The 25,349-nt window shown below is 39.6% G+C and overlaps 1 protein-coding gene across 1 annotated transcript in view; it reads right to left on the reverse strand.

The window, feature by feature from the left end:
- Positions 1 to 20,187: 20,187 nt before the first annotated feature.
- PTGER3 (prostaglandin E receptor 3) overlaps positions 20,188 to 25,349 on the reverse strand; it is a 65,857-nt gene continuing 60,695 nt past the window's right edge. Inside the window, exon 3 of the mRNA XM_016216812.2 lies at positions 20,188 to 20,283. Coding sequence (XP_016072298.1) covers positions 20,188 to 20,283 — 96 coding nt within the window. The remainder of the gene's footprint in view (positions 20,284 to 25,349) is intronic.

Genomic DNA, 25,349 nt, shown 5'->3' on the forward strand with positions numbered 1-25,349 from the left:
ACCAAAATAAATGCTCTAGAATGGCAAAAATTTAGGCATAGCAACAAAGTGATAAATGAACGCTTTCTGTAATAAGATGATGTTTATGGCCAATAATCAAATTTAAGCACCTGTCACTTCTATGTGAGGAAGATCTAATGGCTGTCCATTCATACAATAAGCCAATGTTCACTGAGTTCCTACTTTATTTCTGGGCCTGTGCTAGACACTGGGGAGACATGAGTTTAAAAAAAAAAAAAGAATACTTTGCCTTTAAGGAGGACTTCAAGGATCTTGCAATCCATGAAGAAAGAGAGATAAATAAACTGGTTATTGAAATTTGGTGTGATGAGTGGAATGTTGGGGTAAGAACAGGATGTTAAAGAAATACACAGGAAGAATGTAAAATCCAATCTTAGTTGGTCAGGCAGAGATTCACCAGGGAAGGAAAACCCAAGCTAAAGTCCTGAAAGAGTGTGGGATGAAGCGAGTTAGAGTCTGAGGTGAGGGTAACCCTCAACAAAGTCTAAGATGCTATAGAGGGGCCTGGTACAGTTTAGGAACTAAACGAAGGAAAAAATGGAGGTATAAAAGGCTGCAATTTTCAAGGGACATATGACATATATGTGCTCCTTACAAGTTTGGAATTTAATCTGGGACAAGTGAGAAACTCCTAAAACTTCTAGTCAACAATGTGCTGAGGTTATATTTATGCTCTAGAAATATCTCTCTGGCTGCACCATAGAGAACTGGTGTGGAGGAGGGGTCTCTCTGGCTGCACAGCAAATAGATTTTGGTGGGGGAAGCTGGGAGCCACAAGAAAGCATTAGAGTAAACTGATAGGGCAGCTTGGACTAATTTATCTGCAATGGGGAAAGAGACAAATGGATAGATTCAAGGACATTAAAGAGGCAGAATTGATACATATATGGATATACTGACAGGAAGGACGAGCTCATCCAGGTTGATTTGGGGGTTAATGGACAGGGAATGGGAGCCCTGGGGAAGGAGCAGGCTTTGGGAAAGAGGTTATGTATGGGATTAAGTGTAATGGGCTGTCTAGTCAGCCATTGGAAAAATAGGCAGGAGGTCTGAACAGGAGAGAGACTAGGGAGCCACTGGCATGTGGATATGAATTTAACTCACATAATCCAAAAAGAGTAAGCTATGCAAAGGGGTTCAATTAAATCTCTGGGGAACATCAAAAGGAATAGTTAGGTGAAGAGGATCCTGAAAATGTAGGATCCTGAGTCTGCCTAATAGGTAGCTCAAGAAATAGCTAACCCACTTCTTTCATAATTTGACATTATATAAAACCTTCAATTTTACTTCAAACCCATTTCTTGGTTTAAAACGGAAACTGGAAACCAATCTTCTTATGTCACCACATAAATCTATGATTACTATGGATAACCTCATCTACATGTGATTTCAACCACCTCTTACCACTATTGTAGTAACTGTAAAATCTACCTTTAAGCCTCATAGTCTCTCCTGAAAATATAATTCACATATACAATAAATCACTGGATGCTGCCATTTGGATATCCCACAGAAGTCTCAAGCTCAGTAGGTTTCAAACTGAGACTTTCCCCCAACATGTTACCCCTTACCCCCCCAAAACTCTCCCACCACTCTGTTGTACAACAGCTATTTCCAGAGATGTGACTCTACCCTAAAGGTGGAGGAGCCAGGGTTCTTATGCGGCGGCGGGTTTAACCCAGTCTGTACGCCACACTTGGTCGCCCTGGGATGGTCACTAGATCCATGTTTTACTTCTAAGACTCTGTTTCATAAATTTTGAATTGAGTGTAAGAGAATCTAATCTTGGTTTCTTTTGATTGGTTGACACTGAGCAAATAAAAACTTCAGAATTGTGGGATAGTCTTGTGCATTGAGAAACAGAGACATTGGGCTGAAGAGCAAGACGTAGCCCAAATACAGAAGGTGTGCAGAGAGAAACAAAGGCTGCTAGGTGACTAGAGAGGGAGACGGAGGAAGGGAAAGAGGGGAGGGGGGCAAAGGAGGAGAAGGAGAAGTAAAGAGCGATAGAGAGGCGGTTCATTTTCATTTCCTCATTTTAGTTCCTTGTGAGGTCCCGTTGCACTCCTTCCTCTTGGGTTCTGTGAGCTTCTTATAATGACTTCTGTTTCGGCTTAGAAATGGATTTCTGTTATTAGCAACAAAAGGGGCCCTTGCTTGGCTCATTTTGATAGTCTAGTTGTCATCTTTAATTTTTTGATCACTCAATTCATTCTCCCAAGATTCTAGCAATAATACTTTAGTCATTCTTTTTGGAGCCACTTGCCTTTATTCTAGTCCATAATGTTCACTGGGGCCCACCCCAGGCCATAGTCATTAGGTCAAGATGGGAAATAGGATCCAAACTGGGCTAATATATCCATCAGCAATATTTGCAAGAACTATTGAGAGGTTGTGAGAAGTTGAAGCATGTTTTTTCCACACAGATTGCTTAGCTAGTAAGGATGACAGCCTGGAACTGCTGCTGGTCATCTTGCCACCACAAACAGAGAAACTTCCTGAGAATTAAACCAATACAGAAGGCAGAAAAAAAGGCAGAAACCCCCCCCACATTCTTCATACATCATTTGAGCACCAAGATCCATGTTTCTAAAGCCCTGGACTCTTCTATTATTTCATCAATAAATGTCAGTTTTTAAAATCAGTTTGAGGTGAGCTTTTTTGTTGTTTATAACCAAAGTGTTCAAATAAGCATGGATATTATTTCTCTGTGTGCCTTTGAGTTGGTGAAGTCTTACTATGTATACCTGGTACCAAATGCCTGGCACTGTATGAAATTTAGTAGATGCTCAAGGAATATCTGCTGATGCTGAATGAAGACAAATGCTGCCCAACATGTTGTTTTTGGACATGTCTTTTTAAAGTCTTACCTCTTCATTAGAATATTCTGCCACATCGGTGCCCCATCATCAGTGGATTTTAGTTAGAGGGATTAGACGGAAAAGGTTATTATTTAAGTCCTTGCTATTTCTTGCCACCATAGCCAATCAGTTACAGCGTTTGTCCTCCAATGTAAAATCCTAAGTAGTGTTTCTTTCTCCATCTCACTGGCACCATCTTAATGAGAACTCCCTATCTCACTCAGTGTAATAGCCTCCTGATGGATTTCCAAGTCTCCAGACTCTTCTCCAACCCATTTAACATGAAGTAATGAGAAACATCTATCTAATCATGGTTTCTGGCTGTGATCGTTACACAAATTAGCAATAACATATATAAGGGAACTAACACTGTGCATGGCATATTGATTAAAGTTAAAATATCCACAACTATGAAGTCTGCACAGTAATGTTAACAGATACTTATATATTTTTTAGTACTAACTATATACTTGGTGCTTTATTCTATCTAGTTTAACATTAACAATTTGGGGTACTTTTAAAGGTGAAGAACCCAAAGCGCAAAGATCGTAAGTAACTGGACTAACATAGGTAGTGGCTGAGATTATATTCAAACCCAGGGTGCCTGGCTTCAAAGTCTTTGCTTAATTTCCTTGCCATTACCTATTGCATCTCTCTATGACACAATTCCTTTATCTCCTGAGCTGGAAAACACATTAAATATGACCCCTTTTAACTGGGAGAAATCGATAACAGTAAGGCACAAAAGCTGGTTAAAGAAAATGTCCCAATGCCCTGCTTCAGATACTTCACTTACTGTTATCCTCACAGGGTTGCAGTTTTGTGAAAAGTAGCACATGAGAGATTTTGCTCTCAGAACTGTGGGATGTGGCCTTTACTACAAAATGCCTGCTCTCAAATTCAGACCATGTCTCTGCCCGCCAGGTATGTGTCTCTGCATATGAAATCTAGAGAATGTTACTCTAATAGACTAAATTGGGATGCTTTCCAAGGACTTGAAGTCATGGGACAGCAGATCTTAGACAACCTAATTTGACATAGCTAAAATGTTTTTCCCCCCAAAAAGTTTACATTCTCATATAGTGGTGAGACTGAGCAGATCTAGCTATGTATTGCTATTATTTGCTTCATGCCAAATTAAAAAGAAAAAACTCACAAAGCAGCAATTCCTTCTTCACAGAAAAAGCTGTATCTTTTAAAAATACCTGCCCAGCCGGGCGTGGCTCAGCGGTTGAGCGTCGACCTAGGACCCAGGTGATTGGGGTTCGATTCCTGGTCAGGGCACATGCCTGGGTTGCGGGCTCAATCCCCAATGACTCTCTCATCATTGATGTTTCTGTCTGTCTGTCTCTCTCCTTTCCTCTCTCTGAAATCAATAAAGATATTTAAAAAAAAATAATAATAAAAAAAATAAAATACCTGATTTATGGAAGTGCAGGAAGAAAACCTGTAATGGCTCTTTGAAAATCTCATTTCATGATGTAAGAGTAAGGCATGTTTCTTATCACAGAGAAGGGATTACTGGTGCAGACAAACTCAATAGGATTCTTCCTATTCTGACCTAAAAACTCTGTCTAGAATCCACCGTTGTTGATTCCTCAGAAGGCAGAGCATGCTAAGTATTACTGAATTTTGATGGAGATGAATTCAGAAATGGATACTAAGGCAAAGATTACAAGAGTCCGGTTGACACTGGAAAGGGTTTTAGGCAAAGGGGATTCTGAAATGAGTTTCAAATATGTCATGATTTCCATCGAGATAGCAGCCAATACGGGATGAGAGAGAAATAAAAAGGAATCCTGGGGTCATGTTCATACTGCTTTCCCTAATAGTCCCCTTACAGGTAAAGTGTCTGAAGTGCCTCATTTGCAGACTCAGACACCTCTGTCTGACGGCGTGGATCCATGCACTCTATAACCTGGGCTGCGAGCGTGGGCTCTGGACTCTGCGGTCTGCACTTGAGTCCCGGCTCTACGTATTCCCTTAATGAATTTATGCAAGTTGCTTAGTCTCCTGCTTTATTTACCAAACACTTGCCTAGCAATTATCCTAATCCAGGCACTGTTTGAGACTCTTTATACTCATAGCAACCCAGAAAGATTGTTATCAACTCCCAGTTTACAAATCAACTCGGTCACAAAGTAAATTTCCCAACATAGAGGCTAACAGAGCTAATGGGAACCAGCAGCCAGCCTGAGGCAGTTTGGTTCTGGAGTCCAAGCTCTTTACCACCAATTGGTCATTTTTCCTCACGGCTGCCGTGAGGCTTAATTGAAGTGATGCACACAAAACATCCTACAATAATAGGCAGATAGCCGCAGTCAGTCTGTGGGGCCTGGAATTAGTCTGTTGAGGTAAAGCTGGTATGCCTGCCAGGGCCTGGATGCCATGGAGCTTTCCCAAACAGTCCATCAACTGGCCCCATCTGCACACGCAGACTTCTGCTTTAGTTTTCCCGCTTGACATTTCTATTTCCAATGGCACTGTGACCCAGACCTGACCTCCAGCCCATTTGGCTGGCGTTCACACTGTTTTTGTCCCAGGAATCAGGTGTGCCTGGTCACAGGTCTTGTTTCAGGTTTAGCTGCACTTTACTTTCGCTTGTTGATTTGCTCCTGCATGTCCTTGAGCAGGTTTCTATGATTCCAGGTGTAACTACATCAGAAGGCTTTTGGTGACCTGAAGTAGCATGGTAAATCAGAAACTGAATAAAGCCCAGGGTTTGAATTTTAGCCTCCACGGTGTGTTCTTAGGAAGCAGGTTACCTGCTTTGTGACTTAGTTTTCTCATTGGTAAAAACAGGAATAAGAATTTGTATTCTCAGGGTCATTGTTAGAATTAAACAAGATATCATATGTGAATAGTGGATATACCTAGCACAGTGTTTAAGATAAGATAGGTGACTGACAAATTTCCATTCTCTCACTTTCTAAAAGTAAAGAGGGGCTCCAAGTTTGGCAAAATAATTCAAGTTAACCTTTGCATGGGACAATACACTCAGGCTCTCACACTGCTGTAGACTGGGATCACTGAGCTTCAGGTAGCATTGTTGGGACCCATCAAAGCTGATGGCGCCATGCATGGTCTACATCACTGTGGAGTGCTTGCAACTAAAATAAGCAGTATGATAATATTTAGGAACCATTGCACACCACATGTTTGTTTATTTATCTATGCATATGTGTTCTAAATGTTTATACTTATAATGCTATGCTTTGTTTTGTTTTGATTAGATGCCTGCTTGCTTGTGCTCGGGAATCCTAAGGAAAGAATTGTTCAAAAAAAGTTCAAGTAATCAAAACATAAAATAAATGCCACAGGACACAATCACGAATTTCATCAGGGCTGTGAATATAGTGAGTGTAATAGAACTGTAGGTTTTTCCTGTAATCCCCGAGAAAGAGCCTGGGTCACACTTCACTGCTAGCAAGGGGGCTGGTGGGCTCAGTAACTGCTGTCATACAAAACCAACACTCCCTGCAAAATTGAGCATGAACCTTTGAGCTTTACAGGTTGTCATTAATCTGAAAATAACTACTTACTAATTTACAGTAATTTTTTGTGATATTTAAAGAGTGGAGAGACAATCTAATCACTGAGGCTGGAGACGGCACAACTCCATGTGCGACTGGTTTAGCGAGTGTGTCTGATTATTCTTTATGGACTTCGTTCTTTGTACAAGATATTTTTTAATTATCCAGAAACAGAGAAGCGTGCTTTATTGAAGCAGGCCTTGCATGAACTGAGAAGGAAAAATGATCAGTGGCATTTAATCTGAATTGCAAATGCAGCAATTCCTCAAATTGATCTACATTCTTGGTTGAACTAAGATTGTGAGTTCTTGGTTCAAATGCCTCAAAATTAAGGTGAATATTCTGATCTTGGTCAAATTAGGATCCACTGAATGGAATTTGTGAAATCTTTGTTATAGTTACCGCATTTTCAGGATGATATTGCAACTATAGATATATTTCCTTACCAATCTCAAACATTGCATCAGGTTCAAATTTTAAGTCTTGAGTAAAAGTATCAGGAGTGTCCTTGTATTTTTGTCTAAAGTAAAGACACTTCCTGCAGAGACTTTGTCTTCAGTCTCTGCACCCAACCAGGGAGATAGGGAGACTAGGGAAAGACAATGAAGGTAATTAAGTGATACCCATTCAAATATATTTGTACTAACATATTTTAGTACTAGGAAGTATCTTCTATGGGGATACTGCAACTCTCTGGCATTCTTTGCTACAGTTCAGCCTTGTTTATAAATGCTCCTAACAAAATAGAGGCCAGGTGTGAATTAAAGGAAGGACCAGAGCTTAGGTGGGAGCTGGGCTGCTCCTGACAGTCCTGATCTTGATGTGGATGGTTCTCCTTCCCAAATGTTTCCTCTAGATAATCATAAAGAAAAAGAAATGATGAATTAGAGCATGCTTCTCAAAGACTCTGCTAGTATTACAATACTTTATTAGAGTTAAGTATTGTAATAAATTCAAATATAGTTTGTACCTTGTCCACAGAGCTCCTCCATTGTCTCGTCATATGTGGGGTAAAGCCATTGAGAGTTTAGTGATGAGGAGGGAGACACACACCCACACCCACACCCACATGTGTATGCGTATGCCTACGGATAAAGATATAAAAGGCTTGCTTCTTACAAAAACACTTGGAACAGTTTAAGTCCCTAGGGTTATCTCTTCCCTTAAGTTTGGTATTTCATAATTTTCTATGTACAAAATAGAGTTTCACATTCTCCCTGTGCCCCAGATTGCTTTCTGATGTTGAATGACATGAATAGTCAAGCAGCATTCTGTTAACCCAACATCTCTCAATGGTCCAAAGGGAATGAGCACCTCCTCTCAAAGTGTCCCACACACCAGAGCATTCTGCGGACCCTGAGTGGGAAGGGAAGAGTATTTCAGACAAAAGGAATGGCAAGCTTAAAAATGGAGTCACGAAAGTAAAGCAGTTCAGAAAAGTACAGTTCGAGGTAACATTTGAAGTTAGACAATGGTAAAGGTCATGACAGATTTTGTAACCCTTGGGAAAGAGTCTGGAGAGCAATGATATGCCAAATATCATTAACTGAAAAGAAAAAGTTGAGCACATTTGAACTGAAACTGGTTTACTAAAGAGTTGTGTGGTCATGTCCAATCTGGGCTGCTCAAACTTCGGTCAGGTGGTCACCTGTTGAGAGAGAGGCTGGTAACACAGATAGTGAAGGTCTGGATACTCCAGAGCAGTGCTGTTCACTCACTTTCTAAACTGTCAGTAACTATTAGTCAAGTGGCTACTGAGAACTTGAAATAAGTCTCCTGCAAAGGATGGTAATTGCCTTAAGGGCAGTGGAGAGTAGGGATTAAATGCTAGGAAATATGGGCAGAACTCCCAAATCCATTGTGCAAATCCAGAGCAATATTAAGAAGTCCAGTGACCACAGGACATACCACATCTACAGAGTAAATGTGTCAGAGTTCAGAGGCATATTCCAGCACAATCTAGCAAGAGTTAAGAAGCAGGGCAGGCTAGTAGAAAGAAACTACTTCCGTAGGGCGATCAAGAAAGACTAATTTTGAGAAAGTATTTAACCAAAGGAAGACAACAAAAGGGAAAAGGAGAGCTGTCCATGTAGGAAATAGAAAAAGAGCAGAGTGACATGTGCAAAGGCCCGGGATGAGAAAGATTGCTATGTCTAGTGAGTAATGAATGGGTTGGAGGCTCGAGTTGAAGTGGAAAAGTCTTTAGGAGGCTGTTGGTGTTGGTGAAGCTGAGAGACGAGAGTCTCCTGAATTAGAAAGGAGTAGTAGAGATGAAGAGAAGTGAATAGTGTAACAACATATTTTGGAGGTAAAGATATATTTTCTGGTAGGAGTTGCCCCATTTACTTATTTCTATCGCCCACACAGCAGATGAGAAAAGCCTAAAAAATTAGGAAATAAACTAAAACTCCTCCAGTAAGTAACTTCAGGATGGGGTTATGAGCCCTGCCTTCCTTAACCCCTATTCACTGCATCACTCTCCCTGGCTTTATTAATTCAAAGTCCATGTCGGTTTTATAGAGCTCTAAAAGCGAAAGCTTTTGCCAATCTAATGATCTTGAATTATAATATGCTTTATTAACCAAGGGAGTTTTTATTAACCAGGGAAGTTTATCGATTTTCAGCTCATAAATTCCTAACTTCATCGGAAAGAGGCATCCAGCCCCACAGCGCTCCATATACAAGCCTTCTGCACGAAATGTCAAACGCTCTTGCGTTTCTTCCAGAAACGCGCTGCGCTTGGCCAGCGGTGGGCCTGTTTGCCTGGGCAGCCCTGGGCCGCAGGCCGCTCTTACCCTAAACCCCAGCGGGCTTGTCTGAGTGGCCGACAGGTTTCGTCGGCTTTGCTAAAAATAAACCTGTGCCTGCCCCTATTTAAAGTGGCCGTGGTGGCTAATACTCTCCCTCCTCGCAGGTAAATCAGCACGTGGAAAGAGCTTAGGATAAGCAGGCGTGGAGTCGAAGCCAAGCTGGACATCACGGCCCCTAGTTAAAGCCAGCTTCTGCGCTTCTTTCCCTCCTCTCGGTCTGTCTTTATTGCTGAGACTCGGGTGTGGATGAGCGCTGCTCGCCAGGGCTTCCTTCGCTCCTGTTTCTAGGCTCGGGGTAGGACTGTGCTTCTCACGCTCTCTGATGGGCACGGCGCCCCACTTGTTCTAGAAGGATTTGGGGGCTGCTGGACAATTCCTCCCACCCCACTACTGTACAACTTTGTCTCGACAGGGCAGGTTTCTTCGCATTCCTGATGGGAAGGAAAATACAAATTTCCAAATTAGAGAAGCCTGGCAGGCAGTGTGCTGGCAGGAGAGGAGGGCTGGGTTCCAGTGGACCTGGTTTAATCACTTTGCCCCCTCTCACACCCTGAACCTCTGTTTCTCAGATGCAACAGCGAGGCGCCAGCCCCGTTTGCTGTGACGATCGAGCCTGTTCCATGCCTAGCAGAGTGCCAGGCTCTAGGTGATGTTCAGCAAAAATAGCTAGTTTTGTGTTGGATGATGATAAATACACTGAAGGTCTAGAAGGATATACCCGGGAGCATAACTGAATCTGAAAGGATGGCAGACGTGGGAAAAAAATTGTCGCCGGTCCCCTCTCACTTCCCGTTCCCTCCCTCCCTGCAGCTTCTCCCTGGTCAGGGCCCAGCTTGCTCTCCCGCAGCGCAGCGTGCCCTGGTCCCCTCCGCCTCTTCCCACTCCTGTGACCAGCCGCTCCCAGGAAAGCACGTGTCTCCCATTAAACACTCATTAAAATAGCTGCATTGTAACAGGAATTAAGTGAAAGGACTAAAGCTCCAGTATATCAGTGCATACGTTTAAATATTGTAAACACACTTTGTAAATGTTACTTCTCTTTCCCCTTTGCACCATATGGATTCACAATGTTCTCTGATCCCAGTTCCCAAGTAACACAATCAAGAGGATTTCATTCACTCAATAAGTGCATGAAGAAAGAGAGAGAAAGAAGAAGGGAGGGAGGCTAGGAGGGAAAGAAGGGAGGAAGGAAGGGAAAGAAAACTCCCTACTAAGAAAAACAATTCTAAAAGCAGGTGGAGACACCTTTCCTCCCCTGGGTGGTCTGATATTGTTCTCTCAGCAGAGACTGGAAGGAACGGGAGCTACTCTTCCCTTGCTCTCTTTTTCCAGTAGCTAGAGGGTGGGGCAAAAGTGGGTTTACATTGTGAGGTCAAGAAACAGAGTTTATTCTTGTATTATTATTTAACTATTGTATTATTTTTCATATGAACAACTGTAAACCAACTTTTGCCCATCCTGTATATAAGAGAGGCAAAAACTTTTTATAACACTTCTCATAACATCACTAGAAATTGGTCATTTATTCCCAAAGCAGGACCTCCTGCTTGAAAGACTTTTAGCCCTATTTGATTTTATCATTTATTTATGGGTAAAATTATTACAGAAACATATTTTAGGGCCACTAATCTCATGTTGTTTATGCCACGCCAGGTAGCTATCTCCATCCTCACCTGAGAGTACTAGAACTTCTATAGGTTTGTGTAGCTATCTCCATCACGGGGAAGGCTTAGTTTTTTATATAGTCTCAGAGTCTGGAATGTAAAGTGTAGAACCATTAAGTACATGGTAAGTGTTGTCAAATGGATCATATCAATGCACCCCTATAATTCCTGCAATTATTAGTATATAGAGATATATCCTAAGTAATTATAGGCATTTATAATTAAGTCTTATTGGGAAGCAATTTATAGAAAATGATTTGTTCAGCTGTGTGCCAGATGAGTAATTGCTGGGTGCTGGCAAAATCTCCCACCATGACTGTGAAAACACAGCAAAAGTGTTGATTCAAAAATAACTTTAGAAATATGTTGAAACATTCACTATTTTTCCAAAAACAATTGCATCATTTCCTAGAAACATAAGTACATGGCTTTTCAACATTTTTCTTTTTTTCTTTTTATAAAGTATTGGGGGAGTCTATAAATACAGTGGTGAAATGATAAAGTAGTCAATGGAATTTTACTGGCACAACCTAGAAGTCAGAATCAGAGCAACAATCTATGTGTTAGAAACAAACACTGAACAATGTTCTGTGCAATCGTGAGCAGCCTTTGGAAGGCACCAAAGCACAAACAGGAATTGGTGTTAGTTGTTGGACGGGACGTGAAAGGGACTGTGGGAGGCAGTTGACCGGCAACCCAAGACGAGACTTTTATTAGCAGAGAAAGCAGAGGTACAATTGATTCTTAGCTCTTTTGTAGATTTGTCTGCATATAGGCACAAAATTGTAAAGAAACGTTTCAAATAAGCAAGTCTGACTCAAGAAGGTAATAGCTGGTCCACCATCTTCGTTTGTGTTCAGTAATAACATATACATGTGAATGTCCCCTTGTTCAAATCCTTAATTATCCTCTTTTAAATGGGTAGCATCTGGGCCCCTTCAAATTTCAACCTTTAGATGAATTTATTGCTGGGATTTGCAAACTACCAGAAAAGAAATCTGGGTGTTCAAAGCTGTGAGATCAACCTGAGTTTATAATGTAAGTGTAGGTGTTCCTAAAGCCTCCCAGTCTTCGCAACACTAGTAGAGCAATTTGGCATTAGCTTAATTTCATTATCTTTCCCACCACTAGCTTAATGAGATTTGTATTGTTTGTTTATTTATTTACAGGAAAAATTCCAGATATTTCAGCATCAGGAATATGACTACTTTTATAATTATCTTTTATAATTGTAGCCAGGGGTGGCATCATTGAGATTTTTTATTCAGTCCCTAAACCTGTTAAATTGCAGAAGCAATATCATGTTATGTCTTATTAATTTATAGTTTAGATTTGGCTTCCTCCAGTGATCAACCAAATGTTCTGTAGTGGGCTGAACTGTGTCCCTCAGCCCAACCAAAGTCATAGGTTGAAGTCCTACCCCCCAGTACCACACATTGTGACCTTATTTGAAAACAAGGTGATTGCAGATGCAATTAAGTAAGATAAGGTCATACTGGAGTAGAGCAGGCCCCTAATCCTATATGACTGGTGTTCTTATAAAAAGGGGACATTTGGGGAGGAGAGAATACTATGTGGGATGATGTGAATTATCTACAAGGCAATGAATGCCAACTTCTAGTTCTCTGGGCCACATTTGACAAATGTAGTTCTCAAGCTTTAAAGTGTGCATGAGAGTCACTGGGAGGGTATCTAAAACACAGATTCCTGGGCTCAGTTCTACAATTTCTGATTCAGTAAGATTCAGAGTGGGACCAAAGAGTTGGCATTTCTGCCTATTGAAAATTATTCCTAAGTGATGCTGATAGTGCCAGTCGAGGGATGATACTTTGAGAACCACTGTCGGACTACAGCAATACTGTCAAGCCTATGTGATGAAAAAGAAAAATCACCTGGAAAGAACTTATTTTTTAGAAACACAAAATCTTGGGTCCCCTGCCAGATTTTCTGACTCATGACCTTCATGGCAAAGACTAGGGTTTTCTATTTTAAACTTTGGGTGATTAGTATGATTAGGCAAGTTTGGGAAACTCTACACCAAATTTCCATAAGTTCCCACCTGGTACCAATGGATAGGTTTGCAATATGGCAGTAGTTGTGCGATAAGTCAAGGGGAGCACAACCACTGCGTTCCGTAACCCTAACATGCTGGCCCTATAGGCTGACCATATAAGCACACTCCTTCATTTCATGAGCAGGTTCCCTGGGAGACAGCCTTAATACCAATTGGCCCGGGTACCATGATTCAGTCCAGAGACCATCCAGAAAGAGGCTCGGGTTCTATAGCTTTTACTGGCAACTCTCCTTCTTTTCAATTCCCTCTTATCTCATAGTCCACATCTTGCTCTGAATATTAATGGAGGCTCTAGCTTCAGGCTGTTTCCTCTTTAATTCAGCAAGCTCTTGCTTGTGAGTTATGCTCTAGGAAGTTTTATTTCAAAATCACCTTCTAATTTTTGTTCAGGGAGAGTTTTGCTGGTACCTGCAGAGGAAATCCTGTTGGTTCAGCAGCTGACTGATAGTAATTCAGGTTAACTCTTTAAAGGATGGTTAGAGATTTGCAAAAAACTTGTAGTAAAATTGTAAAATTGCTTAGGGTTCTATTATGCCCATTTGCTGCTTTGGCACATACATAATTCATGTCTCTCAGATACAAATCCCAACCACTTACTCAAAATTGAGGCATCCTGTAAATGACTTTTTTGGAACCGTATTTTACCTCAGGAAATTTATAGTGGTTTTCTACTTAATGACCTCACATATCTCGTCTTTAATCTTTGAAGCAAATCAACAAGGTAGATGTCACTTACTCTCTTTTACAAATAAGGAAACTGAGGTTGAGATTTAATATAGAAATTTTCAAGGTCACTCTCACTAGTTGTGACACTCTTTCTCAGTTTTGTCTGCTACCTCCACCTGTGGGTGTAGGGTTGAAATTCAGCTCCTATGCAAAGGCAAGAAATGACGTACTTGACTAAAAGACAAGCTATTTTATACGCAGGCTTATATTTATCTCATTTATTTTTTAAGAGCAATAATCCCATATTCAACAAATATTTACAGTTGTTTTCTTCAAGAGGCCTAAAGAAGACTCTCTTCTATGCTCAAATTTAAAGGCTGAGTGAAATGGCACAACATCAAAGAGGAGAAGTAATTAGAAAATCAACTCTCCACCCTTACCTATAGTGTGCCCACCTCGTCGTCTTAAATGTCACCCACATTAGACTGCACTCCAGTCACTTACACTCTCCATCAGGTTTTTATTTAGCACTTTCTATGTGCTTAGCACTGTGCTGGACTCTACAGGTACAAGAAATATACAAAGCATGGGTCCTGCCCACAAGGAGCTTACAATATGGTTAAGTATTTAAAAACAAACAAACTACAAAAGCTTTTAAAATACATATTGTACAAGTTATTTTTTATATAAAAAAAGCATTTCGGATAATAAAAACTAAAACCAAAATAAAACCTTAGGACCAAAATAAAATGAAAAGCACTTTTATCCATGGGATGAGCCTAGAGATATTTTGAATTAATAAAAATTCAGTGAAAGCCTGAATTAATAGAAAATATGAGGGCAAACATTTTAAAAACAGAGATTAAACATTTAAGTATTTATAGTAATTAAAAGTATATCAACCAAGCTATATTTTACGTAGATTCTTAAGATACCCCAATAATTACAATCATCTTAACAACAGATTCCTTTGGGATGTGCTTCCAACTACTGAGGATGTTGATAAATTTTGTTCTTTTAAGTAGTTTATAGGGTTTCCTTATAACCTGGATTTCATCATTTATTTACTTTTTAAATAGTAAAAATTCTTATAGACAGTAAAAGTGTGGATAAATTCAGCTTTGTCTAAATTTTTATGTATTTCAAGGACCAAAGTCCACTTACAACTACAAGACACATATACACATTTACATATAAGAGATAATTACTCTGACTCTCTCCTCCTTCCTTGAGAGAATTTGGATAAATATAGCTCCTGATGGAAGCTCAGTCTTCTAACCCTAACATGCCTTGTTTTGTGTGTGTGTCTTTTTTTCTCTCTCTCTAGCCCTACGATCTTGGCACGGCTCGCACGCCTCTTCACGTTACTCTGGCACAACCCCTCTTGGGAGCAGCGCAGCTGGGATTCTGTTTGTTTGTTTGTTTGTTTGCTTGTTTGTTTCACAGTGGGTTGCAGTGGTGCTGAATAAAAGTACTGGTTCTGCAATACGATGGAGGTGGGAGTAGGCAAGAGTTCATTTTTTCCAATGCAGAAGTCATAGGTCTAAAATTACACCTATATATTATATGTAGTCAAGAGCTAGGTCTGTACAGCCCACTTATAAAGCACATTAATACCACATATTTATTTTACATATGGATCCCATAGAGCTTTATAGTAATTACTATAATTACAATAAAATGTAGATCAAGCACCATTTCTCCACATGTAATGTTTTTTACAGAGTTCCTAAGAAACTTATTTTATCTTGAGGTTTAATTCTATCCTTACTATAACCTCATTGTATAATTATGAGGATCTGTGTTTATTGAAGACAATAGAGAATAAAAGATGAAGGCATTTGTTAAACATCAGTAAGTGTGTTACTGAATCATGATCCAGAATATTTGATGTTATAGAGCTTACTATTTTGGGTGAATTTAGTATGCAATGGATACTTTTTCTGTGAATTAAAAAGCATCTAAAATATTTTATACTGACATATACTGTCTCTTTATCAGATTTCAAACTTATTGGACAAGGATTATTCCTAATTGAGAAATATCTTTACCAAAGAGTCATTATTTTTCAAACATTTCCAATTATTTTTTAACTTTATTACTTTCACATAAAGAGCCTCAACAAACGTTATATTGAACTGCCTATGGTTATTCTGCCTGGATGTAGAGTTTCAGGTCAGGAGAGTTTAATACAAAAATCCCAAACTGAACAACATGGAAACAAAGGGCTTTCTACCACATTTGTTGAAATGTTCAATGGCTGATCTTGTACATAAATTGTTCCTCTGTTGAGAATTTACCAAATAAATAGCATCTTTCTTGGTGTCAGGTACTGGAACTGGTGCTAAGAGAGCTACGAAGAAAATCTAAAGAAAGAGTCCTGACTCCATGAAATAAAATTTTGTCAAGGGAAAAGGACATTCATAGTGCAAATAGTTAAGGAACATTACAGTACTCCTCAAAATAAGCACTATATGACTTCAGAGTTATGAAGAGAGGTAAGAAGAGAACAAAGATATTTAAATTGTTCAAGGCTGAAGAATAGGTGAGATTTGAACATGTGAGAGATGAGTAGGTTTTGCATGGGCAAAATTAATCATGAGGTATTATAGACAAGAATAACAGCCAGGGATCTGAAGCTGATTCTGTCCATGACATTTAAACCCACACAGTAAGGAAGCCAGTTTATAGCTGAAATTGAGAACTCATATCATAGAGTTGGAGATAAGCCTGGATAAAGAATTAATCACAGCTAACACTCAGTACCTTTTGTGTTACACTCGCTTTACATACATTATCACAGTAACCTCACAGGTAAGTATTATTAGCTTTGGTGTGTAGATTTATTCACTGAGGCAGCATGAGGTCAATTAACTTTCTCAAGGTCACAGAGCTAGTGGGTGAAACAGCCAGATTTAAATCCAAGTTTGATTCCAAAGCCCGTGCTTATATTACTACAGCACATTGTCTTATAAATGGAATATCATCGTAGCAAGTCTCACATCCTGCTGTGCTATCGGGATATCTGGAATCAAAATACTTGAACTTGGATTTGATTTCCTGTATTAGCCATGTGACATTGGACAAACTCTCTGTAAACTTTACCTTCTTTTGTAAAAATAAAATAATAAATAGATGACAGCTAGACAACCACAAAGGTAAATGATAGACAGATAGATGCAACAGAAGCACGGGCATTTGTATTATTAAAAAATTCTACTTGCTCAATAGAATGTGTTGAATTCAAACCTGAATCAAAGGATTGTGTACAGCATCTGCTTTGTGCTAGTTATAAGGCTATTTCAAATACAGGTTTGAATGAAAATAATTTAGTTTATAACCTATTCACAACTGGTTCAACTATTTAAGAGGAATGACTCAACTATTTTACCTTAATTTAGTTGGCAGAAATGACAGTGGAGTCACAGACAAAATAGATTTCTCCCTTTCATAAAATGTCACAAAATTTGATATTTGATAACTATGTTACTTATTCATGTTGACCTTTTTATGCCACTAGAGAATAAATTTTAAGAAATCCTGGACTGATAGTGGTGAATCAGAAGGCTGTGCTGGGGTGTTTCATTGCTTTAATTCAACAGTTAATCATCTAGCCTCATTATTGTTTTCTATGACACTTCAAGAGAGCCCTCAGCTTCATCACTCCATTGAGTCTTCAAAGACAGAGAAATAAGAATTAAACTGATGCCAGAGTTACTAAATGACACATAACTAGAATATAGATGTAGGGACTTTGAGTTCCACGCTTAGCAAGGACACAGCATCTCCAAAAAAGTAATCACACATTTTGCACAAATAACTTTTGTCAGGGTATAGCACTGCCTTCAATTGATATACTTTTGTTATTTCATTAAATTTATGTCCTGCTAACTGAATTCTGCTCTCAATATGTTGACTTTATGTTATCAAAAACTTATACTGATTTTTCAAACTCATATTGTAAAATCAAAACAACCACTAAATGTAAAGGTGTCCTCACGGTTGAAATTCAGGCAAAGGTTTGAAATTGTGGACAAACTCCTGGAAAATAGGTTTTTCTTTTTCTCACTTTTTCACCAATCATCATCGGTGTAATCCTGCCCAACTTCTTAAATATATACTCAAAACCCAGCTCAAGAAGTCAATTTAACCCTCAGAAGCATAGGTTAAAATAACAAACCTATTCTCAGCGGGTATTACTGACAAAAAAAAATTAAAGTACAAAAAGATCAAAATGAAGAAACAATCCAAATCAAAATATAGAATTCTCCTTCTCAGGTGGGAAGAAATACACAAATTCAGGGGAGCAGGAATTTTAAGAAAAAGTCCATCTCCGTTCTTTCATGACCTGTTAGAACAGAGAGAGAAAGATGTAGTAAGCATAAATAGGGATATATATTTTTTGATGGTGTGAAGAGTAAGATGTGAGTAAGAATATAAATGCTTTAGACATCAAAACATTCTGGTATGAAGTAATTACATGTACATTTTGAAAATAAAAGCAATTTAAATAACTTTGGATTTTGAATCACTTACGCTGTTGGATCATTTATATGCTATGTGTATGCTTTTTCTGAGTAACTTTCCTGGCTTCCAAGTTTGTAATCCAGGTGAGTTATCAAGTCATGAAGCTACATCAGTTGTAGACACATTGAGTGATCAAATAATCTTGCCATGAAAACAGACCCTAGTCAGTATATAACTATACCTCAAAAAGGGTATAAGGAGAAATGCTAATTGAAATAGACATAACCTGCAATTTTTTGTCCTATCAAACCAACAAAGTAGTGTGTGTGTATTTTTTTTTAAGATAATATACAGTGTGGGTTAAGGTGAAGCAAAGCAGAAACTCTCACTCATTGCTGAAGAAATTTTAAATCTATAATTCTTTTGGAAAGAAGTTAGACTATATGCACCTTTAAAGAATAGTATAATTTTACATATTATTTATTCTTTAAAGTAAATTTATGGTTAAAAAACAATCAAATATATTTTAAAAGCTTCTGCATTTCAAGTTTGGATTATGATTTAGCTCTATTCATCATGGTGCCAATTTGAATACAGATTATGATTAAGCAAACTACAGTGTATCCTTTTAATAGACTATTATATAAATATTAAAATTACTTTAAAAATAATTTGTGAATAATCTAGGGAATTCTTATTTATGTTAAGTGAAACAAAACAGGATACAGTAATGCACATATAAAATTATCATAAGTATGTAAAACAAAATCAAGAAAAGTGCAGAGGAAAAATAAGAGAAAAATAGACTAAAATGATGGTGGAGTCTTCTTGAGTAAGGGAAGTAAAGTTTAGTAAGCTACCTTTCTTTCTAATATTCTTTATTTTCCAAAGTTTCTGCAAATAGCCTGGCTTATTTTTATGATGAGGAGAAAGTATAATAAGATTTACTCTAAAAAATTAAAAATGAAATTAGAGTACACCTACTAATAAAGAGATGGGGGCTGGATATCTCCCCTTATTTTCCCTTCATTTGTTTTCCAAGGGACTCTGTGTTTAGAAAAAAACAGTGCCCAGATTATGTGAATTATATGTATGTATATAGAGAAAGGATGTAAGACCATAAGGTGAACTGAGAAAAACTTTTATTGGCCTCGTGATTTGTAAGCTATGTTTCAGGATCAACCAACTGATTCGTATCCTTCAGGTGTGTTGTGCACCGTATTTCTATTGAAAAACACATTCATATCTTCCCCAGAAGAATAAAAGTCATTATCTTTCCATTACTTCAACCACGGGACACCAACTGGCCAAAGAAATTGAGCTACTTGAATGTCCAATCCATCATAACAACTTATACTGAGTAGGGGAGTTATTATACCCAGACTTAACCAGGAAATGAATAAACAAACACGTTGACTTTTCACTAAAATGAGGAGTTCAACCTATGCAAAAAGTCAAGCTTGGAGCTTTTCACATTATCTCATTAAAATAAAAAAAATCCCACAATGCCATACTACCCCGAAGGCTACTCTTGCAGTTAACCCTACAGTCAGTAACAAAAATATTGAAAAGAAATGTTTGAGGGAGGAGAGGCAAGTGTTCAAAATTTAAAATGAACAACTATGTATCATATTTGGCATTATGTTCTGTTTTCTAGTGCTTACCCATTAAATTACAGGGTTTATACAAAATACACCTAATCAAAAGGGCAAGCAAGAGTGTACTAACCATATGGAGAACACACCGAGTCCTGCTGTCTAATTAAAACAGCGGTAGCTTAGCCTTAAAATACTCTCTGAAACTATTCTTACAATGAAAAATCAGTGACATGCAGGCTCTTTCAAGACATGAAAATTGATCAGTCACACGATCAGATTGGACCCGGTTTCAGAGAGTTACCAGTTGGAGGAGATCTAAGTGAAGTTATAAAAACAACAACGGCTCCTCTAAGGAATCCAGGCCTCCTTAATCAGACAGGAGTGCTTAATTTCCATTTTATTCTTAGAGACATTCCGCCTTTGTCACACAAACTCAGATCAGAGCAGGGAGATGGGGAAAGTCTATGCTGTAAATCCAGGCAGTTCCTAAATCTCACCTTTCCAAAGGGTCGCTCCACATCAAGGTTGAGGAGCACTGGTGGGGTAAGGAGGTGGAGCTGGATGCATAGTTGTTTTTGTGGTGCCTGATCTGTGAACAAACAGAGGGTTTCAGTGGACAGAATTATTGATTACATCTCCTTTTGTCAAATGAACGCTTCCTTGAACATTTTCATAGAAAAGCAAAACCAAATTTTGAATATCAGCTCAAATGGGCTATGATTCAGTAAATAAAGATGCTTTAGCTATAATCTTCCCAAGACTTTCTCATTCCTGCCTTCATGCTTTAACCCACACTATTCCTCCCCAAACTTCCGCAACAGGTATTACTTGAGAGCAGAGACCATGTCTAACGTGAGGTTTAACTCCCTAAAGCAGTTACACAGCACTTGCTAAATGCTGAATAAAAACTCACTGACTTCAAATGATTGGTGCAGGTGAATCAAATTCTACTACTTTCCAGCTTTCAGTGACTTCCTGTTGCTTCTAAGATAAAGACCAGAATTCTTTTTTAAAAAAATATATCTTTATTGATTTCAGAGAGAGGAAAGGAGAGGGAGAGAGAGAGATAGAAACATCAACGACGAGAGAGTCATTGATCGAGCCCGCAACCCGGGCTTGTGCCCTGACCGGGAATCGAACCCCGATCGCCTGGATCCTAGGTTGACGCTCAACCGCTGAGCCACACCCGGCTGGGCAAGACCAGGATTCTTAACATGACCTCACAGGTCCTGTTTCATCTACCCCTGGCTGCAACTCCAGCTTTGTTTTTAACCTTTTGTCCTTGCTCTTGTGTGCTTGGGCCACAGTAGCCTTCTCTGAACTTCATGAGCAGCGTCATCCTCCTGCCTACCTCAGGACTTCGCACTTGCAGTTCCTCTGCCCAGTGTGCTCTTCCAGTCCCTCATCACCCTGCTGACTTTCGTTCATTCTTCAGAGCTCAACTTGAAAAGTCACTTCCTCAGAAAATATCCTGTTGACTAGGACTGATCTCCCACTAGGTAATATCCACTATTTTCAGGAACTCATGGTAGTTTGCAATTCATAGTTATTTGTGTGATTGTTTATTTAATATTTGTCATTATCTCTAAGCTACAAATTTCATGAGAGGAGGACCCAGGCTTGGTTTTGTTTATCACTGTGTGTCCAGCAGCTACCTGGCACATAGGTCATGGTCAATAAGCATTTGTGGCATAAATGACCCTGAAGGCAATCCCTCAACAGCATTCTCCAAATACTGGATTAAATTCATTGGATGCAATAAAAATATTAAGAAACGATACCTGAAAATATTTTTTCACATATTTCTCAGTAATTCTCTCACAAGAAATAGCAGATTAAAATTAAATTCTTACCAAAAAAATTGTTACAAGAAATAGCAGGAAACATTCAATGTGTTCTTAGTCAGTCTTTTTATTGGATTCCTAGAGTCTTTTTTCCCCTCAAAAGTTTGATTAACATCATTTTAAACAGCACCCCCCATCCCAAGTGGTATATTACATAAGATGTCCAGACAGACATGTAGTTCTCCAATTTTTGACTGTGTTAAGCAAAGAAATAGTTCCTGTTTCAGGAAGGCAGTGTTATTAAAAGGAAAACAAAATTACATGTCTTCCTTGCAACAAAAATTACACTTTAGTCAATACCTATTTCAGAGCAAATAGAAAAATTTTAGGGGCACTTTTTATAGAAATATTGTGGCTTTGGAAGAGTTGAGGGTCAGAGTAGAAAAAACAGACTGGTTTTCTTATTTATTCTCTGAGACTTTCAGCAACACTGTGTATGAGAAGGTCGGCCCTTCATGTATTAAAGAACGGTCTGGTTAGATCTGGTTCCTTAGACACTGAGTGTACCTTTTTGAATGAATGAATGAATGAATGATAAACCTACAAAAAGATCACTAGGTTTCTCTTCCTGATATTATGCTACTCTCGTTCTTTTTTAAAAAAATCCTCACCCGAGGATATTTTTCCTTTGCTTTTTAGGGAGAGTGGAAGGGAGAGAGAGAGAAACATTGATGTGAGAGAGACACATCAATTTGTTGCCTCCTGCACACACCCTGGCCGGGGCCGGGGATGGAGCCTGCAACCTAGGTATATGCCCTTGGCTGGAATCGAACCCGAGGCCCTTCAGTCCATGGGCCGACACTCTCACCATTGAGCCAAACCGGCTAGAGCATGCTACTTTTGTTCTTATTTAGAAGCCTGCTTTACTAAGTAAATGCACTTGGGATTGCATTCTTTGTTGGATCAACTTCAGAAGCAGATACTATAGGAATTTGAATATCATGTGTCTGTACAATGCCAAGTAGCAGAAAAAGAAACTAAAAAAGTGAGGCACTGCAAGGCTATATGTCAAGAGCCTGTAGTTCTGAAGTGTGGTATGGTCCCCATTACTTCTCTGGTGAGCCCTGTTTCTTTTATGGATATTCTCCATGATCGGCTCCATCATTCTCATGGGAAAACTTCGCCTCACTGTCACACCTCATTTCTGCAACTTCCTCTGCCCCTGCATCCCATGGACCATTCATTTCATGCCAATTTTCTTTCCTATGTGTCTCTTTTAAGTTACTCCTTGTCTCTAGTCATTGTGCCTCACCCTCCTTGCCTAGTGCATTGGTTGGAACTGCATGAAATTGTCATTTTTGTTGGGTCAAAATGGTTGGATATTGGAAATTATACATGATTTCACCTAATGACAGCCTTTTACCCAATTGGTGTTTCTGACCCGAGTCTCTTCTCTGGAACACATCCTTCAGATTGTTTCTAAGGCAAAGCTTGACAAATCCTAAATATCTTAGAAGCTTCCCCAGTACTACAGGATAAAGTTCTACAGTATCTGAGCCCACCACGGAGCAGCTCTAACCTAGACCTCCAGCTTTATCTCCAGCCTCTCCTCTCCTTGTAAACTCTGCTTTGATTCACTACACTACTGGCTCTTCAAGAGACCAGCCAATGCCTTTTAACACCTAATTACTGTGGAGTTTGCTATTCCCTTTCCAAAATGCCTCTCCCTGCTTCTGGCTGGAATTAATTCAGCTTCTCCTCTGAGACCAAACCTTTCACTTTCATGGAAAAATATCAGTCCTTCTATCATATTCCCATAGCATTGTATACATTACTCAAGATGTACTTATCACATTGTACTTACTGACTCAGTTTCTCATACTCTGAGTCAGAGTAAAAGTCCAATAAACGTTTGTGAATTAAATAGAATGCTAAGCAAATGATTGGCCCTCCTCAATGGTTAACATTATGAGGCCAAGGACTGACCAAATCTTCTAACGCACATAAGAACTTACTAGGGGAGTATATTTTTTGAATGAATGAATGATAATGACTATTTTAGGCTGAGTATTCCCAGATGCAGGTCCCGAGCCAAGGATTTTTATGCCAGTGACATCAAAAATGTGCTCCCAGGAGAAACCGGGAAGGGAGTGGGAACGTTGGACAAGAGAAGAAGCCAAGGAAAGGTGAAATTTTAAGTGATTCCAGCCTCAGTCTGAACCTTTGGGAAATTTGGGAGTATAAATTGTACTTCGAAGTTTGTCCCATCTCTAGACAAGGGGTCTGAGCTTGTCTCCTCGCACATCCATCAGCCGTTGCTGCTTTAGGGAGGAATACAGCTCTTAGGCTCTCTGGCTGTGTCCATGGGTGAGCCTCTGAAGGTCGCAGTGCGAGCAGTTAGCAGCAAAGCAAGCAGGAGCTGGGGACTGGTACACAGAACTGGTATGTGGGTCGGAGAGGCTCTGGGTAGAACTCCAGTTGTGTGGGATACACTTCCAAGCAAATATTTGTCAAGTTAAGTTTATCTGGTAGAAGAGAAGGCTGCCCATGTGCATAGGTTGAGGAGCTCTGGGAAGAGTGTCCTGTAAAAATAACCTCTTCCTGCCTGGCTTGACTCAGTGTTTAGAATGTTGGCCCATGGACTGAAGGGTCCTGGGTTCGATTCTGGCCAAGGGCATGTACCCCAGTTGCAGGCTCTGCCCCAGGTGGGGCATGAGAGGGAGGGAACCAGCTGATGTGTCTCTCTCATGTAGATGTTTCTCTTTCTCTCTCCCCCTCCCTTCCACTCTCTCTGAAAAAGCAATGGAAACAATATCCTCTGGGGAGGATAAAAATAAATTAATTAATTAAGTAATGATAATAATCTTCTCCACCCCTGCTACTGATGCCTAAATTCTCTTTAGCTAAGGACAAAACTTTGTCATCAAATATTGAGAAGCAATATTTTAAAAGGGAATTACCTTGGGTGGAAGGGGAAAAAAATAGAAACACTATGAAGAACTTACCATATGTCAGGTAATGCCAAACTCTTTTACTTTTAATTCCATTTAATACTTTACCCCTTTAATATACAGTGGTGCCTCGGTTTTTGAATGTGATCCGTCCCGGAGACTGTTCGGGTTCTGAAACGTTTGAAACCCGAGGGATCCACAGCCGACAGCTGGGCCTCAGGACCTTGCCCTCAGTGGGAGCCGCGTGGTACGTTCGACTCCCGAGGCGGGTTCGAAAACCGAAGCGCTTCCTTCCAGGTTTACGGCATTCAGGACCCGAAATGTTCATTGACGGAGACATTTGAAAACCGAGTTACCGCTGTACTGACTTTCATCCACACAAAAGTATAGGTCTCCCCTGAGAGTGCAGGATGTACAGGCACTAACAGGCCTCTCTTAGACATCTTAGCACTTAGCACCATGAAGATGGTGTCCTTTATGGTCTTTATGGTGCCCAGGATCTTCTGGCTCAAAAAAATTCTCATCCTCTGGTTTTAGCTAAGTTCATAGCTCTGCTGTGTTTTTACCAACTTGCAAAATATGCATGATACCCAATCTGCTAGCAAAGCTGGTCTTCCCTCTGGATATGAGAGCCCAAAGATATCCGTTAATACAGCTTTATTTACTAAGTCGCAGGCTACGAGATATTTTTAAAGATTCCAGTTAAGATAGAAAGACTCTGCGTGTGTGTGTGTGTGTGTGTGTGTGTAAGGGACAGAGAGAGGGAGAAGGAGGGGGAGGGGGAGAGAGAGCTCCAATTTGAATTTGATTCTTGGACGGAATTATTTTCCTGTGGCAATTGTGGTAAAATTACTGAAATAGGAGTGGTCACGCTGCGGCCCTGGAACACAAGTTGTTTGGTCTACTGCCATGGCTTGGTG

Source organism: Miniopterus natalensis, chromosome 9 (genome assembly GCF_054644295.1).
Source record: "Miniopterus natalensis isolate mMinNat1 chromosome 9, mMinNat1.hap1, whole genome shotgun sequence".
Taxonomy (NCBI): Eukaryota; Metazoa; Chordata; class Mammalia; order Chiroptera; family Miniopteridae; genus Miniopterus; species Miniopterus natalensis.